Raw genomic sequence first — 16,583 nt, 5'->3', positions numbered from 1 at the left:
TGTAGTGGTGTTTGGTTGTGAACTGAGAGGAGGTTTGTCTTCAACTGTTTTCTTTCAAAGTCTGTAACAAAACAGGCTGCATGTTGATCCCACTCTTAATTGATCATGATTAGATACAGTATGTCTCTCCTGCGATAACACAATTTATAATATTTATACATGAAAAGAAGAAACAAAAGACAGCCCAATTACTCCAGCGATTGACGTTATGACCTGAATGGCAGCAGTGTTTGGAACAAAAAGGAGCTCAGTTGTTTGCCATTTTGGAGTATTAGATTAAACAGTCCTCCTGTGTGGAATGACTGTCTGTCTAAAATGTCAATGAATCTGAGAGATGGGATCTCAGAGTGAATGTCAAAACACAGAGCATCACAAAGAACCATCCCTGAGGGTCATAATGACCACAGAGTTTCGAGAAACCAACATGATGTCAAACATCTATAATGCTGCCTGCCTTAAAGGCCATTGGAAGTGTGAATACTTATGTTGAAATACCACAGCTACAACAACCAGAAGGCCAAACTAGTTTACACTGTTGGAAAATTTGATATACTGGTACAGTGTCCCTCATCATAGATAATGATCCCCCGTTTCCCTTATTTTCCCTCTTATGTAATCTGGTTTATCCGGAGGTGAGGAGTCAGAAATAGTGACATCGTTGTCTGGAACCAGGAACACTCATTGGCTCTCTCTGCTACATTGGGTCCTGTGTTGTACTACTGTTTACAGACAGAGTGCATATATCTGTCTTTGAGCACTGACCATAATGATTACAGTCTCTAAAGTTCAGTTACACGGGCCACATGGAAAACCCATCAACCCAAATACTGTTGGACAGCTCTCAACCTTACCTGGCCAAGGCCCAAATTGGAGAAAGTTCACCTTTAGAATCATGTATCAATTCTCAAGTCCCATAGTATCAGTTGTAGAGGTTTTCAGGTCTTGAGTTTCCATGCCAACCCTGTTATTATGTATGTTTTGAGCCACTGTGGAGGAGAGGTTCCTCCAACYAGAGTCCCTATCTCCTTCATGTAGAAACAGCTCTCCTCATAGGATTTTCCAAGGTGCCGGTGATTAGGACCTGACTTCAGTCTGACATGGCTCACTTTCTCTCCACTGTCCGTTCTCACAGATATCTCTGCTTTATGTTATGGAAGAGTTTAGGGAGACTTGTGACTCATTGTGATTGTTTTGAATGGCCTTTGCTGTGGTAACAGGGAAAGGAGGATGAGACAAACTTTCCACTTTCAGAATGCCTGGACAGTGGGTTTATGGAACCTCAGTCAACTCTGCTCAGGACAGTTTTGATTTATGGCAGAAAAGGTTGTTCGGCAGATGACTAATGACTTAGAGATTGAATGTTAAATCTTCCACTGAAAAAGATGGCCTCAATCCCACAGAGACGCAGCAAAGGACGTTACAAGTTATATAAGACATACACGTTATATAAGACATGCAACATTTTCTAGACAGTAATGCTATTTTCATCTGGAATGAGTTCACTCATCTTTAGAGAACACATCATTCTGTGTTGAATGCATGCCTGCTCTTCTGCCGGGAAGTGTATCAAAGTTCAGATCTCTGGGAGTGATTCTCAGCATGCATAACGAATTAACCAATAACTGTTGGATGGAGTGAGAAAGTGTAAAAGTTGTTTGTTGCTGGAAATACACTGTGCTAAAAACATTAGGAACACCTTCCTAATACCGAGTTGCACTCCCTTTTGCCCTCAGATCAGCCTCAATTCATCAGGGCATGGACTCTACAAGGTGTCGAAAGCGTTCCACAGGGATGCTGGCCCATGTTGACTCCAACGCTTCTCCCAGTTGTGTCAAGTAGGCTGGATGTCCTTTGGGTGGTGGACCATTCTTGATACACATGGGAAACTGTTGAGCGTGAAAAACCCAGCAGCGTTGCAGTTCTTGACACACTCATACCTGTCACGCGTGCTCCCACTCCTCCCCTCCTGTCGAATGTCGTTGTTTTGCCCGTGTGCTGACGCTGTYCCTGTCTTGTTTCAGGACTATTCCTTATTAAATGTTGACTCCCTGTACCTGCATCTCATCTCCGCCGTCGGTCCTTACAATATCGGTACACCTGGTACCTACTACCATCCGCCGTTCAAAAGCACTTCAATCTTTTGTCTTGCCCATTCACATAATCCATGTCTTATTTGTCTCAAGACTTAAAAATACTTATTTAACCTGTCTCCTTCCCTTCATCTACACTGATTGAAGTGGACTTAACAGGTGACATCAATAAGGGATCATAGCTTTCACCTGGATTCCCCTGGTTGAATGACATTCTAAGTTGCTTTCATTATTGCATCTCCTAAGCTTTTTGGTCAGTTTCTTATCAGTCTTCAATACTTCGACGTGACCCAGCTCAGAGGCATAATGCAATTGTCTCTGGATTAAGAGGGAATTGACCATGAATCTATTTGTCTCCTTTGGGGGTGTAAGAGAATATGCTGCCGTGGTGTGATGTGATTGTTCTCTGCYTGTGAGTAAGCATGACATCAATTATTGGTCATGATCTAACCTTTTATGTGTGTTTTGTTTATCTCAGGTGGATACTTTGGCATCTGCACAAAGACTTGGACGTCAGAGACTATCCAGGACCATAACAGATGACATGAAGTCTCAGGTACAGGCATTTTGGCATGCTCCCTAACTCACAAATAATTCAAAATGTAAGACACACAGGAAGAGAGCTAGATCCTTAGTAGAACTGAATTCTATTAAATAATATATTCAGGCAGACTCAAAGCATTGAAGGTTTGCTAGAGATGTTAAAAACAAAAAGATTTTGCTCTGTCAGAGCCAATAATTCTTATCTTTGAAGTCTGCCTTGGCAGAGTTGGCATGAACAGCACACAGAGGGAGGCCTTTTAAATATGCTAAACAACAAGGAAAAACACTAACACGTACAAGGTAGAATGAAAATAACAGCTATTTATGGACGGGTTAGAATTTCCATGAAAATGCCCCAGTCCTGGCTCCACAATGGCATCTCTCTGATTTAACTAGATACAGTTTCACCCTGTGTGAGAGGCACAGGAACTTCCCATGACCCCCAGAGTCCACACTGGAGAGCTCAAACGCCCCCCTTATGCATTCAAACACGCAGGAGTTGGATAGGATGGGTGGTATTGGGCAGCAAGGGGGGCGGACCCGCTACGGAAAGGAAGAGAGCAGGGGAGGGCTTTGGGAGCATCGCTAACGATGGTGCACTTTCACTGTGGTCAACATCAGCAACCCCTTTCCGACCCCCTCGGCCTGGGCCACGCCCCCTGGTTGGAGAATACGCAGCCCAGCTGAATGGATGGTTAATGGGTTTATAATGTGCCTCTCCTATTTCAGCCCCCTGATTTAGGTCCTGAATGGGCCTTTTCTCCAGCCTCTGCAAGGAAGATGATGAAGTGGATGGAACAGCACTTCCTTCTGCAACTCTGCTTTAGTTAAATTCGAGGCCTTTTCACCAGGAGAGAGAGCGAGAGAGAGACAGACAGACAGACAAATGAACATAAACATTCACAGAGAGACAGAAGGGTGAAGTGATCATCTCAACATGACATGACCCACTGACAACATGACATGGCTGTATTTAGATATAGTGTTCTACTGTCTCTCCTGTAGCATCGTGTGGAAGTCCGGGACCATCTGAACGGCTCTTGTATCGTCTTCTCTGATGATGGTCCCTCCTCCAGTCAGCAGCATCACCTGTCCCCTCCAGACCTGACCCAGGAGGTGGTGGTCATCTCCCCGGGGCTCCCCACCCCCCCTCTCAGCCCCTTCCGTTCCACAAGACTGCCACCTGTGGAGCAAATTAAGGTAAGCAACACTCTCAAGGAGATACAACTGGTTATTGTAGCACTGCAATGATAACAGCCGTTTGTCTGAGGTTACTGGTTGGGTTAGGGTTAGAGACCACATGTCATATTCATCAGACAGCTGCTTCTCCCTGTGGAATTGTCTAGTATCACAGGTTCAATGTTATGCCACTGGATTGGAATGTACTGGATATTGATAGAGGTCCTGTCTTTGTGTTGGATAATTCAATATATGCTAATGTATCCTGCACTACACACTAAGTTGTTGTTCATTTCCCATTTGACTGCGACAATACTCACAGTCAAATGCTCTCCAACTAATGCTAATATAGGACTGACTGGGTTTCCATCCTAGGTCTCAGAGGTCAATGGGAGTGGCCCTCTTASTGACCCCCTTCGTTTTGGATCATACTACGGCCCTGCTCAATCAAATGGTAAGATTAGAATTGTCTTGAAATTATAATATAGAGCATCACAGTTTGAGTTTGATTTAAATATGTATTATGGGATCTTTGGTGAAAGTAGTACCCTCAAGGGAGACATGACTAATACTGTATGTGATGTAGTCTCTTCCCAGTGTTTAGGCCAAGTAGAGCATGGGTTGAATCTTGTGCTAAAATATTTTTTCATAACTTTGTTTCATGTGTCAAAGCTTTATGTACCACTGAAGGACAGATCTTTTTTATAACCAGCTTCGATCAAGCCTTTACAATCATGTTATTATCACCCTAAAATAAATGATATGATGTGGGATATTAACCGCACAATTAACAAAAGTGTTTCATAAATGAAATCAAACTCCATTTCACAGTGGCACTCTGTGGCCACCCAGTGGCAATGATGGTGAAGACAGCTTGAATGTTCATACTGTTACTCAGCTGACATGTAGAAGAAGAATGAGGACAGTTTAAACTGCCTTTGATAACAGACCTGTGCTGTCCTCTCTCTCTGTAACAGGGGGTCTGTCTAATGGAGTCCAGACCAGGGGCTCTTCCACTCTGCCGCGGAGGGCTGCTACGAGGGAGGAGCGCCTTATCAAATTCTCTGGGATCGGCCCAGTGGATGAGACAGGGATGCCCATCGCCTCCAGATCAGTAAGATAAACATAGTGTACAGCAGCATTCGTCAGTGGAGCTCAAGAGTCACTATACACATATGGTCCTAGGGCCCAGAGTTTTTCCTAAATTGGTCACTCACGCAGAAAAAACTCCTTGGTCTGCTCCTAGTTGTCATTTACGTGGAGCCAAAATGTTCTAATTTATGTACTCTGAAACTTCTGAGTCTACAAATGTCTACAAATATGTTTTTGTCATTTCCCCTTCTTTTCTCACACCAGAGTGTGAACCAGCCCAAAGACTGGTACAGGAGCATGTTCAGACAGATCCACAAGAAGCCAGAAGGTATGACCCCTCCTACCTCGCCCCTTCTCTCACACACACACCAGCCCACACAGACAATTCCTTTCTGTCAATGTCAGCCTCCAGAAAGCTGATCCAGAGTGCAGATTATTCCAAGGAGAGGAGAGAACGCTCAAGCCATTTTGATATCTATACCCAGTCATTCCAACTTCTCCACATATTTAACTCCATCCTACATCTTTCATACCGGTCCTCATCTCCAGTTGTATATCAGTAGTCTATTCCTTTATACCGGTCCTCATCTCCAGTTGTATATCAGTAGTCTATTCATGGTTATGTGTATGCTTGGTGATACTCAGGGTGAGATGACAGGAATGTCCAGGATGGATCTTGGTTTAAAACTGATTCTCAGGCGTCACCACTCTCCAGGCAGTTGGCTTTTAAACCTCAACAGGTATCACAGCCACTGATCTTTCCTCAGAGGCCCAGTCCCACCACTGTGGGAGTGTAATATTGTGTCTGATCAGGCACCAACCTGATTATTGTGCAGGTGATGGATTCTTTTGGCAGACCACAYAAAATATTTGCACTACTCACATATCAAAGATAATGGCATTGAATCAACAACTGAATAGAATATAGCATCATAATTATGAGTTAAAGGTTTGAGATGATCACAAATCAACAGAGCAAATGGGTGGATGTTCCTCATCTACATGACTTTGTCACGTATACTCCCTCTCCGGCGCTCGAGTTCATCAGGCTGCTCATTATTACGCACACCTGTCACCATTGTTACGCACATCAGCGCATCAACAGACTCACCTGGACTCAATCACCTGCCTGATTACCTTCCCTATATATGTCACTCCCTTTGGTTCTTTTCCTAGGCGTTATTTTTTCTGTTCCATTGTTTCATGTCTGAACACTACTCATGTTTCTTGTTTTGTTCCTTGTGTTATTTATTATTAAAAGMCACTCCCTGAACTTGCTTCCCGACTCCCAGTGTACACGTGACAGAATAACGCCTRACCAAAGGGGAGTATCAGGAATATTCTTTTATGTGAGTGTAGTTTGTGTGCCACTACCGGAGCTACCGGGGATGCCTCAGCTGGCTCGTCAGGCTTCCATGCCTCAGCAGGTTCGTCAGGTTTACAAGACCTGGTTGTCCCGTCAAGCGTCCATTGCCGAGTCTACCGAGGATGCCTCAGCTGGCTCGTCAGGTTCACAAGACMTGGTTGGCTCGGCAGGCTCCAATGCCTCAGCCGGTTTGTCAGGCTCCCCCGCCTCAGACGGTTTGTCAGGCTCCCCCGCCTCGGCCGGTTCGTCACGTCAGGCTCCCCCTCCTCGGCCGGCTCGTCAGACTCCCCTTCCTCGGCCGGCTCGTCGGGCTCCCCTTCCTCGGCCGGCTCCCCTTCCTCGGCCGGCTCGTCAGCTTCCCTCGGCCAGCTCGTCAGCTTCCCGTGCCTCGGCCGGCTCGACAGCTTCCCGCGCCTCGGCCGGCTCGACAGGTTCCCGCGCCTCGGCCGGCTCGACAGGTTCCCGCGCCTCGGCCGGCTCGACAGGTTCCCGCGCCTCGGNTTCCCGCGCCTCGGCCGGCTCGACAGGTTCCCGCGCCTCGGCCGGCTCGACAGGTTCCCGCGCCTCGGCCGGCTCGACAGGTTCCCGCGCCTCGGCAGAAGTGACCGGCCTGGTCCTCAGGACCGTCCCTCTGGTCGGCGTCCTGCGGCTGGAGCTGCGCATCAGGGAGGGGGTACTATCACGTATACTCCCTCTCCGGCACTTGAGGTCGTCAGGCTGCTCATTATTACACACACCTGTCACCATCGTTACGCGCATCATCAGACTCACCTGGACTCATTCACCTGCCTGATTACCTTCCCTATATATGTCACTCCTTTTGGTTCTTTCCCTAGACTGCTGCGCCACTCGGGAGCCCCAATAACGCCTAAGGCACTGCATCTCAGTGCTAGAAGCGTCACTACAGACACCCGGGTTTGAATCAAGGCTGTATCACAACCGGCTGTGATTGGGAGTCCCATAGGGCGCAGCACAATTGACCCAGCGTCGCCCAGGTTTGGCCGGTTTAGGCCGTCATTGTAAATAAGAATTTGTTCCTAACTGGCTTGCCTAGTTAAATAAAGGTTAAATATATATTTGTTATTGTTTCTGTTCCGTTGTTTCATGTCTGTACGCTACTCTGTTGTTTCTTGTTTGTTGCTTGTGTTATTTATTATTAAAAGTCACTCCCTGAACTTGTTTCCCGACTCCCAGCGTACACGTTACAGACCTCTCAATGGGGGGAGGGCTTACTATGATTACTGTTATCTAAATCCCTGTTTCTCTTTGCTGTCTTTGCCCATTTGATAGAAACTGACGAGGACTCTGAGCGATGGTCTGCTGAAAGTGAGTGCAGTGGAAATATCAGGTTTCATGTTCTGAACTGTAACAAATCTACTCTATTTAGATGACCGGTATTTCCTAACACTCATTTCTACTTATCTTAAGGGAGCCGGGCCCTCGCTGCTGACTCAGCCAGTGGGCAGGAGACTCTGACCCATATGGACAATTATGGAGCCCTCCCTGACTGGTGAGACTGAGAGACTGATGAAGACGACTGGGCGAGTTCATGTTCAACCTCCTTATTTAAAACAACAGTAGAATTCCTGTTGAGAATGTTAAGATGTGTTTGTTTCTACTACTGTATAACCATGACTAAGTTCACAGAACATCAGATGCATGTGATCAGTCATTGTGAAACACGAGGTACATGCAACTTTTGCCAATCTGGTAATTGGGTGAATGGCTATATGTGTGAATTCCAACCCAGTTGGAAGGCAAGGAGTCGGGGGAGAGACAAAAACAAGTGCCGGATAGACAAGTTTGGATCTGTTCCTACAGGCACTGACAATGAATCCATGATTTAAGTTGTTTGTGTTTGCGTGTATGTTGGGGATTGTGTTTCAGGAGTGAGCTGGGGGTTAAAGATAAGCTTTCAGACCGATGGGGGCACCCTCCACAGCCCAGGAGCATATTTGACTTTGAGCCTGGACAGAGCACCACATCAGAGGTCCAGAGTCAGGTAAAGCCTCACACTCTTTTTAATTTAACATGCAGCATTACTACACACTGGAATTTAGATGGCACCTGGACATAGTGTTTGTGTTGAACGGTAGCACTGTTGCACATATTTTCTTGGAGTTAGATTCAAAATTCCTGATTGTAAAACAACTTGTTTTTCATTAAAGTTTTCAAAAGATTTGTGGCTTAGCCTCAGAACTATTGTTGTGAGTTTTTCTATGTGCTGTATTCACAAGTGTGGGGGTGGGCTGCCCTCGAGCTACTTGTGACAGCGTTCACCTAATCTTTTTCCTATGAGGATTAGTTTGTGTCAATACCCTGGAATGCTTCTCAGCTGAGAGCACAATGAAAATAAGCCTCCAGGCGTTTTTATGTAAATTTCTTATGTATGTAATGTTGTCTCAAGCTGGAGCAGCCTACTACTTTTAATGATCTAATGAATTCAATCAATCAAGCATCTCACGCCAGGTAATCAGGAACTTGTTAATGCGATCATTGGTACAATGGCACACCCACACCAGGTGTATTTCCGGTTTCCTTCTTAATTGCGAGAATTTTTTGGAACAAGCAAAATAACATGAAGAAAGTGTTTGTTTACCATGAACTACCGGGTGGTCAACAGTGTTAGTATTGCTGTTTGTGATGCATGTGTTCCCTGGGTAACTTATTATCTTACTAAAATAAATAAGGTAACTCTTTTAACTGCCCATACATGTTTGTGAGTGTGAGGCCCTGTGAGTACTGAATGTCTGTTAAAATACCTTGAATGATTTAGTGGACTGTGTTTGTCTGGGCTGAAGTTTTGAATGGCTCTTGTCACCACGTCCCAGATCTGGTGCAAATTGAGCCTGGCGTCTCATAATGGGAAGAAAATAAAGCTTTGTTTCCCATCTGCCACAGTAGAGTCCCCCACGGGGCCAGGCGTCTTGTGATACTGATTATGCCTGTTAACCTCTTGTGGTGTGTAATGCTTCACAGCGTGGAGGCTTATTGTATTTCCTCAGGAGGTCATAGCCTGGACTCCTCCAGATTAGGTAAAAGTTAACTCACTGATACAGGGTCAGATATCTTTCTGGACCCGGGTTTTTTCTTTTCTTTTTCGGAGCTTAAAGGTCCCGAAGCTACTCTGGCAAAAGGTGCTTGTTTTTCTTTCATGCGGCCACAACTCAATAGTGCCTGGCCCAAAAAAGATGTGCTTTGATTGAAACAAAACACAGGTATGCTACAGTTAACACCATCTACTCTAAAATTCTTCCACTATACATAATTCGAAACAACACTGTACATAACTGAAACGATCTAAATGCATATTCCCATGTAACTGATTGAAATCAAATGGTTGGCATGCAGACGCTGCATGGATGTGCATGGACATTTCACCGGTAAAACTTGAAGAATTATCATTCTCGATTGACAGTGAAAAACGGGAAAGGAGGGAGACCACACAAATGTGTCCATAAAGTAGAGGTAAAGAAACAGATGAGCAGAACGTGATACGAATCTTTCCAGGGGATCCAGGGGGGCGGGACGGGGGCGGAACAGGGAGGTTATCTATGGATCCGCAGCCACGGCCTATTTTTAATCCCCCTAATGGTTAAAGTTAAGAGTGGCGGTACAGTAGTGTAATCTGATCCTAGATCTGTGGTTAGGTACATCTTCTACCTCCAGCGACTTCTCTCCTTAGACCAGGCCTGCCTGTGTACAGAGAATCACACAATCAGAGAACACCGACCACATCAATTGCTGCACTCCTAACTGACATCATGGCCTGTGATTCCAGTGATAACTCCTGGCTGAGAGAATACTTTGGCTATATCTGGATCTCACTCTGCCAAGGTATTTCAAGGAACAGGAAATAGAGTTAGGAAGTTGAAGTTTAAAAAAAAAAGAGTGTAACTTGATGCAATTCTTTCTGGTGTCAGTAACTGGGACAAACAGTATGTCTTCTTAATGAGGGAATGAGTTCTGTTTCGTCTGGCTATTAAATTGTTGATGTGGATGAAGTGTAAACGAAGTGACCCAGTTGGATGAAATGCTAGGGCTATAAGTAACCTATAAGGATGCAACCTCTACAGTCGTTTGCTGTTTGATACGTCTACTATAACCAACTGACCAAATCTCTGTTCTCCCTGTCTGACTGTGTGTTCAAAGTCTTTATGTTTGTTTCCCAGCCTCAGGGTCAGCCAGGGCAGAAGCCCCAGCCGCCTCCACTACAGCCGTCCCAGCAGCCGCCCCAGCACAGACCTACAGAGGAACCCTGGTCCCCCATAGAGAAGCCGTCTAAGCCATCCGCCTTCGAGGTGAGTGCTCACAGTGATATGATAGCTGTCATAACCTTGACCATGATGGCCAAGTGCAATGATTGTTTTAATGAGCTAGCAAAGAATAAGGAAAACGTATAATCCTGSTAAGATTCTAAGTTAACTATGGAGCCAACAATGTCTTAGAGAATTACTGTATTCAGTGGGGACACTACATGACCAGAACTATGTGGACACCTGCTCGTCAAACTTATCATTCCAAAATCATGTGCATTAATATGGAGGTGGTCCCCCCTTTGCTGCTATAACAGCCTCCATCCTTCTGCGAAGGCTTTCCACTAGATGTTGGAACATTGCCTCAGGGACTTGCTTCCATTCAGCCACAAGAGCATTAGTGAGGTCGGGCACTGATGTTGGGTCATTAGGCCTGGCTCACAGTCGGCCTTCCAATTTGAGGTCAGGGCTCTGTGCAGGCCAGTCATGTTTTTCCACACCYATATCGARAAACCATTTCTGTATGGACCTCACTTTGTGCAAAAAAGGGCCTTCCCCAAACTGTTGCCACAAAGTTGGAAGCACAGAATCATCTAAAATATGCTGTAGCACAGGGGTACTCAAGTACTATTTGAGAAGGTCCGGTCACAGAAATGTCCTAGGTGGCAAAGGTCCGTATGGATAATGTAATTTATCGGCATAGTAACAAACCCACACCTCGCAACCCAAACGACCCCAACTGTTCACACCCCTCTTGTTGGCAGAGAGAACATTTTGCAGTTGTAAAGCTAATTTCTTGCAATACTACACAGTTTGCATTGGGCAGAGATGTTTTTGTTGTTACTGTTTTAAAGCTAATTTCCTGCAATTCTATGCATTCTTCCATGTCTTATGCGTGTTTATATACTAGTGGTCGAAACACCGACCAACTAAAAAATATATACAGTAGCAGTCAAAAGTTTGGACACCTACTCATTCTACATTGTAGAATAATAGTGAAGACAACTATGAAATAACACATATGGAATCATGTAGTAAACAAAAAAGTGTTATATTTGAGATTCTTCAAAGTAGCCACCCTTTGCCTTGATGACAGCTTTGCACCCTCTTGGAATTCTCACAACCAGCTTCATGAGGTAGTCACCTGGAATGCATTTCAATTAACAGGTGTGCCATGTTAAAAGTTAATTTGTGGAATTTCTTTCCTTCTTAATGTGTTTGAGCAAGTCAGTTGTGTTGTGACAAGGTAGGGGTGGTATACAGAAGATAGTCCTATTTGGTAAAAGACCAAGTCCATAATATGGCAAGAACAGCTTAAATAAGCAAAGAGAAAAGAGAATAAGCAAAGAGCAAAGAGAAACGACATTCCATCATTACTTTAAGACATGAAGGTCAGTCAATGCGGAACATTTCAAGAACTTCTAAAGTTTCTTCAAGTTCAGTAGCAGAAATCATCAAGCGCTATGATGAAACTGGCTCTCACGATGACCGCCACAGGAAAGGAAGACCCAGAGTTACCTCTGCTGCAGAGGATAAGTTCATTAGAGTTAACTGCACCTCAGATTGCAGCCCAAATAAATGTAAATAAAGTAACAGACACATCAACATCAACTGTTCAGAGGAGACTGTGTGAATCAAGCCTTCATGGTTGAATTGCTGCAAAGAAACCACTACTAAAGGACACCAATAATAAGAAGAGACTTGCTTGGTCCAAGAAACATGAGCAATGGACATTAGACCGGTGGACATATGTCATTTGGTCTGATGAGTCCAAATTTGAGATTTTTGATTCCACCGCTGTGTTTTTGAGACACGGAGTAGGTGAATTGCTTATGGAGAAGGTGTGATGGTGTGGGGGTGCTTTGCTGGTGACACTGTCTGTGATTTATTTAGAATTCAAGGCACACTTAACCAGCATGGCTACCACAGCATTCTGCAGCAGTATGCCATCCCATCTGGCTTGCACTTAGTGGGACTATCATGTGTTTTCAACAGGACAATGACCCAACACACCTCCAGGCTGTGTAAGGGCTATTTGACCAAGAAGGAGAGTGATGGTGCTGCATCAGATGACCTGGACTCCACAATCACCCAATTGAGATGGTTTGGGATGAGTTGGACCACAGAGTGAAGGAAAAGAAGCCAACYAGTGCTCAGCATATGTGGGTATTCCTTCAAGACTGTTGGAAAATCATTCCAGGTGAAGCTTGTTGAGAGAATGCCAAGAGGGTGCAAAGCTGTCATCAAGGAATTAGTGGCTACTTTGAAGAATGTAAAATCGAAAATATATTTTGATTTGTTTAACACTTTGTTGGTTACTACATGATTCCATATGTGTTATTTCATCGTTTTGATTTCTTCACTATTATTCTACAATGTAGAAAATAGTAAAAATTAAGAAAAACCCTTTAATGAGTAGGTGTGTCCAAACTTTTGACTGGTACTGTATATATATATTTGTATACTTTTTTTGGGGAACTGCGGTCCGTATTGACCCAGTTCCAGATCTGATCCACAGTCCGCCAGTTGATTATGGAGGCTGTAGCATTAAGATTTCCCTTCACTGGAACAAATGGGCCTAGCCCAAACCATGAARAACAGCCCCAGACCATTATTCCTCCTCCACCAAACTTTACAGTTGGCACTATGCATTCGAGCAGGTAGCATTCTCCTGGCATCCGCCAAATTCAGATTTGTCCGTCAGACTGCCAGATGATGAAGTGTGATTCATCACTCCACTGCTCCAGAGTCCAATGGTGTCAAGCTTCACACCACTCCAGCCGACGCTTGGGATTGCGCATGGTGATCTTAGGCTTGTGTGCGGATGCTTGGCCATGGAAACCCATTTCATGAAGCTCCCGACTAACAGTTATTGTGCTGACGTTGCTTCCAGAGACAGTTTGGAACTCGGTAGTGAGTGTTGCAACCGAAGACAGATGATTTTTACGAGCTACGCGCTTCAGTGACATTGAAAGTCCCTGAGCTCTTCAGTAAGGCCAATGTTTGTTTATGGAGATTGCATGGCTGTGTGCTCGATTTTTATACACCTGTCAGCAACGGGCGTGGCTAAAATAGTCGAATCCACAAATTTGAAGCGGTGTTCACATACTTTTGTGTATATATAGTGTATCATTTGACTGATTTAATTCCTTCCAACCACTGCGCTGCATTGGCCAGGAGTCTCTGCTCTCTGAGCTGAGCTGTTTTGAGGCTGAGCTGGACTCGGACATCCAGGGTCTGGAGAGAAGACTTTCCCAGAAGAAGCAGACACGACGAGGCCGGGGTGAGGTACTGAGGCCCTTCTTGTGACTCTGCTGAAGCAACACTCCTCCCTGCTACCCTGCCTGTAACCCCCTCTCTCACTCCTCTAGCAATGAGGTCTGGTTACTTGCATGCATAAGTCAATATCATAAATCCATGTTATCATAAGGAGGGCTTATCCAAAGACAGCGTCATAGCTTTTCTTTGTTGCAATACAGTAATAAGACTTCACCAATGCTATACCAGAACCTTCACCTAGTTTCAATTGTCTAGTCTATATCTGTTGTTGTTGATGATAGTCCCTTCCAACTATGGAGCATCTCCCCTCCTGAGAACTGTTTGAGACAGACAACCCTGTATGCCAACACTGACACTGCCCTGTGACCTTACTCACGCCCCCAGGACATGCCTGCCTGCCTTGCACTTGGATGTGTCTGACTCAAATCACATGCCTCCAAACCCCCCACAAATCTAAATCTGCTTGTAAATCCAACAAGCATTTGTTTGATTTTTCCCTCTCGCTGTCAGTAGAAACAACTGAACCTCTGTAGCACTACTTGTATGCTTTGTATGCATTTGATGCTGAATTCAAGGATTTGATTTCACTCTTCAAATGTTGATGCTGATTCTCTTCACAACCTTAATTTGCACCTCATCTAATCATCAGCTGTATGTGGTTGTTACTCCTCAAACAAAGATACCACAGATAAAAATACCATTATCAATCTTATCATTCTATTCAAAGGAGTATCATTGTATTCAAAGGAGTGTAGGACCCAGGGGAGTTTTGTTTTCCTCTGGCTCCTTTGGGAGTGGTCACCACCTCTGCTCTGTCTAAGTATCTGAGATTTCCTTCAAGAGAGAACAACAGCCTTTAATGTGATCTCTGRTTCCAGGGTGCCAGGAATGCTGATCCAGGAACTGCTGCAGGGACAGGGACAACATGGGACAACAGGTGAGTTATGGGTCAGGCCTGCACAAAGTTGTGGCTCTGTGTGTTGTTGTGATTGTACATACAATGGTTTTATCCCAAACAGTAAAACGATGTCTCAAGTTGTACAGGGTAGGTCATTGGTTGTAGCTGTATCACTTTRCTGTTGTTGTGAAATATGTGCTGTTGTTGTTGATACAGGAAACAGTTATTATACTGTTCATTGTTGTATACTGCTCCTATAGTTACTGATGTGTGTCCTCAAAACCATGTAATTCACACACCATTWTTTGATTTGCTCTGACAAATCTGTTCATAACAGAGGAGACATTTACTCCGCAAATATTTGAGCCTCTCTCAAATCATTCCAGAAATATTTTTGGGTGGGCAAAGATCTGCCAATTGGTCTCTGACAGAAACCGTGCTTTGTTTTCAGACCATGAAAGTATTTTACAACTTTCTTAGATATATGTTTGTTTTAATAATGACACTGATTTGCTCACGCTGTTATGTTTTGGATGAAGTTTCCCTGTCATTTCAAAATGGTAATAATGTCAGTGATTATGAWGATGACTAAAAGTTCTCTCCAAAGACAGAAGGTCCCCAGAGTCTCCTCTCTCACGCTTGAGTCATCTGATTCTGCATCCGTTTCATCTTTACTTCACATGCAAACCAGCAGCTGTGGCCAGAGGCCAAGTCTGCATGGCAAATGTGTCTACTGCAGCACACAGCACTCTGTCCTTTCATATTTTGTGGAGCTCCACCATGTGGGCTGTTAAGATTTGGAAAAATCTCATTGACAGGACTTTGTGGGAGCATACAGTCATAAAGTAAAAKACTCTGAAATAGATAGCATTTTTTTCTTCTTCCAGCTCCTTGACTGATGCAAAGCAACCTCMCCATCATCCCATTGTCCCCACATCAGCTGTTGCTCAGAGGGCAGCCCTCAGTCCCACACATGGTAAGATTAGGAGTTGATCCTGGATCCAAGCATTCAGAAAGAGTGGTGCTATGGCTAGGCCACTCAAATCAAATTTGATTGGTCACATACACGAGATTAGCAGATGTTATTGCGGGTGTAGCGAAATGCTTGTGCTTCTAGCTCCGACAGTGCAGTAATATCTAACAAGTAATATCTAACAAATTAAACATATACACACATCTAAGTAGGAATTAATTAAGACTACAGTATATACATATGGARGAGCGAAGTCAGAGCCGAATGGACTAAGGTATAGAATACAGTATATACATATAGATGAGTAATGTGAGATATGTTAACACTATTAAGTGAATGAGATACCGTAGAATAGTATAGAAAACAGTGCACACTCTGCTGTTTCCTGAAGTCCATGATCATCTCCTTTTGTTTTGTTGACGTTGAGTGAGAGGTTGTTTTCCAGGCACCACACTCCCAGAGCCCTCACCTCCCTGTAGGCTGTCTCATCATTGTTGGTAATCAAGCCTACTAGTGTAGTGTTATCTGCAAACTTGATGACTGAGTTGGAGGTGTGCTTGGCCACGCAGCCATGGGTGAACAAGGAGTACAGGAGGGGGCTGAGCACTCACCCTTGTGGGGCCCCAGTGTTGAGGATCAGCGGAGTGGAGGTGATGTTTCCTACCTTCCCCACCTGGGGGCGGCCCGTCAGGAAGTCCAGGACCCAGTTGCACAGGGTGGGGTTCAGACCCAGGGCCTCAAGCTTAATGATGAGATTGGAGGGTACTATGGTGTTGAATGCTGAGCTATAGTCAATGAACAGCATTCTTACATAGGTATTCCTCTTGTCCAGATCGGATAGGCTAGTGTGCAGAGTGATGGCGATTGTGTCGTCTGTGGATCTATTGGGGCGGTAAGCAAATTGAAG

General features: G+C 44.6%; 1 protein-coding gene across 5 annotated transcripts in view; it reads left to right on the top strand.

Annotated features, from left to right (window-relative positions):
• The window catches only part of LOC111974289 (vinexin-like), a 44,322-nt gene that overhangs the window by 17,730 nt on the left and 10,009 nt on the right, over positions 1–16,583 (top strand). For 4 of the 5 annotated variants that reach the window (XM_024001974.2, XM_024001971.2, XM_024001970.2 and 1 more), the window contains 12 exons: positions 2,569–2,646; positions 3,639–3,833; positions 4,188–4,266; positions 4,790–4,926; positions 5,169–5,232; positions 7,561–7,596; positions 7,699–7,780; positions 8,158–8,272; positions 10,443–10,571; positions 13,704–13,814; positions 14,684–14,742; positions 15,591–15,679. In XM_024001974.2, coding sequence (XP_023857742.1) covers positions 2,635–2,646; positions 3,639–3,833; positions 4,188–4,266; positions 4,790–4,926; positions 5,169–5,232; positions 7,561–7,596; positions 7,699–7,780; positions 8,158–8,272; positions 10,443–10,571; positions 13,704–13,814; positions 14,684–14,742; positions 15,591–15,679 — 1,108 coding nt within the window. In that variant the 5' untranslated portion in view covers positions 2,569–2,634. The remainder of the gene's footprint in view (positions 1–2,568; positions 2,647–3,638; positions 3,834–4,187; positions 4,267–4,789; positions 4,927–5,168; positions 5,233–7,560; positions 7,597–7,698; positions 7,781–8,157; positions 8,273–10,442; positions 10,572–13,703; positions 13,815–14,683; positions 14,743–15,590; positions 15,680–16,583) is intronic. The other variant, XM_024001975.2, reaches the window with a different exon arrangement.

Source organism: Salvelinus sp. IW2-2015, linkage group LG15 (genome assembly GCF_002910315.2).
Source record: "Salvelinus sp. IW2-2015 linkage group LG15, ASM291031v2, whole genome shotgun sequence".
In the NCBI taxonomy this organism is placed as follows: domain Eukaryota; kingdom Metazoa; phylum Chordata; class Actinopteri; order Salmoniformes; family Salmonidae; genus Salvelinus; species Salvelinus sp. IW2-2015.
Note: the sequence above shows the minus strand (reverse complement) of the source record. Positions and strands in the feature narration are given on the sequence as shown.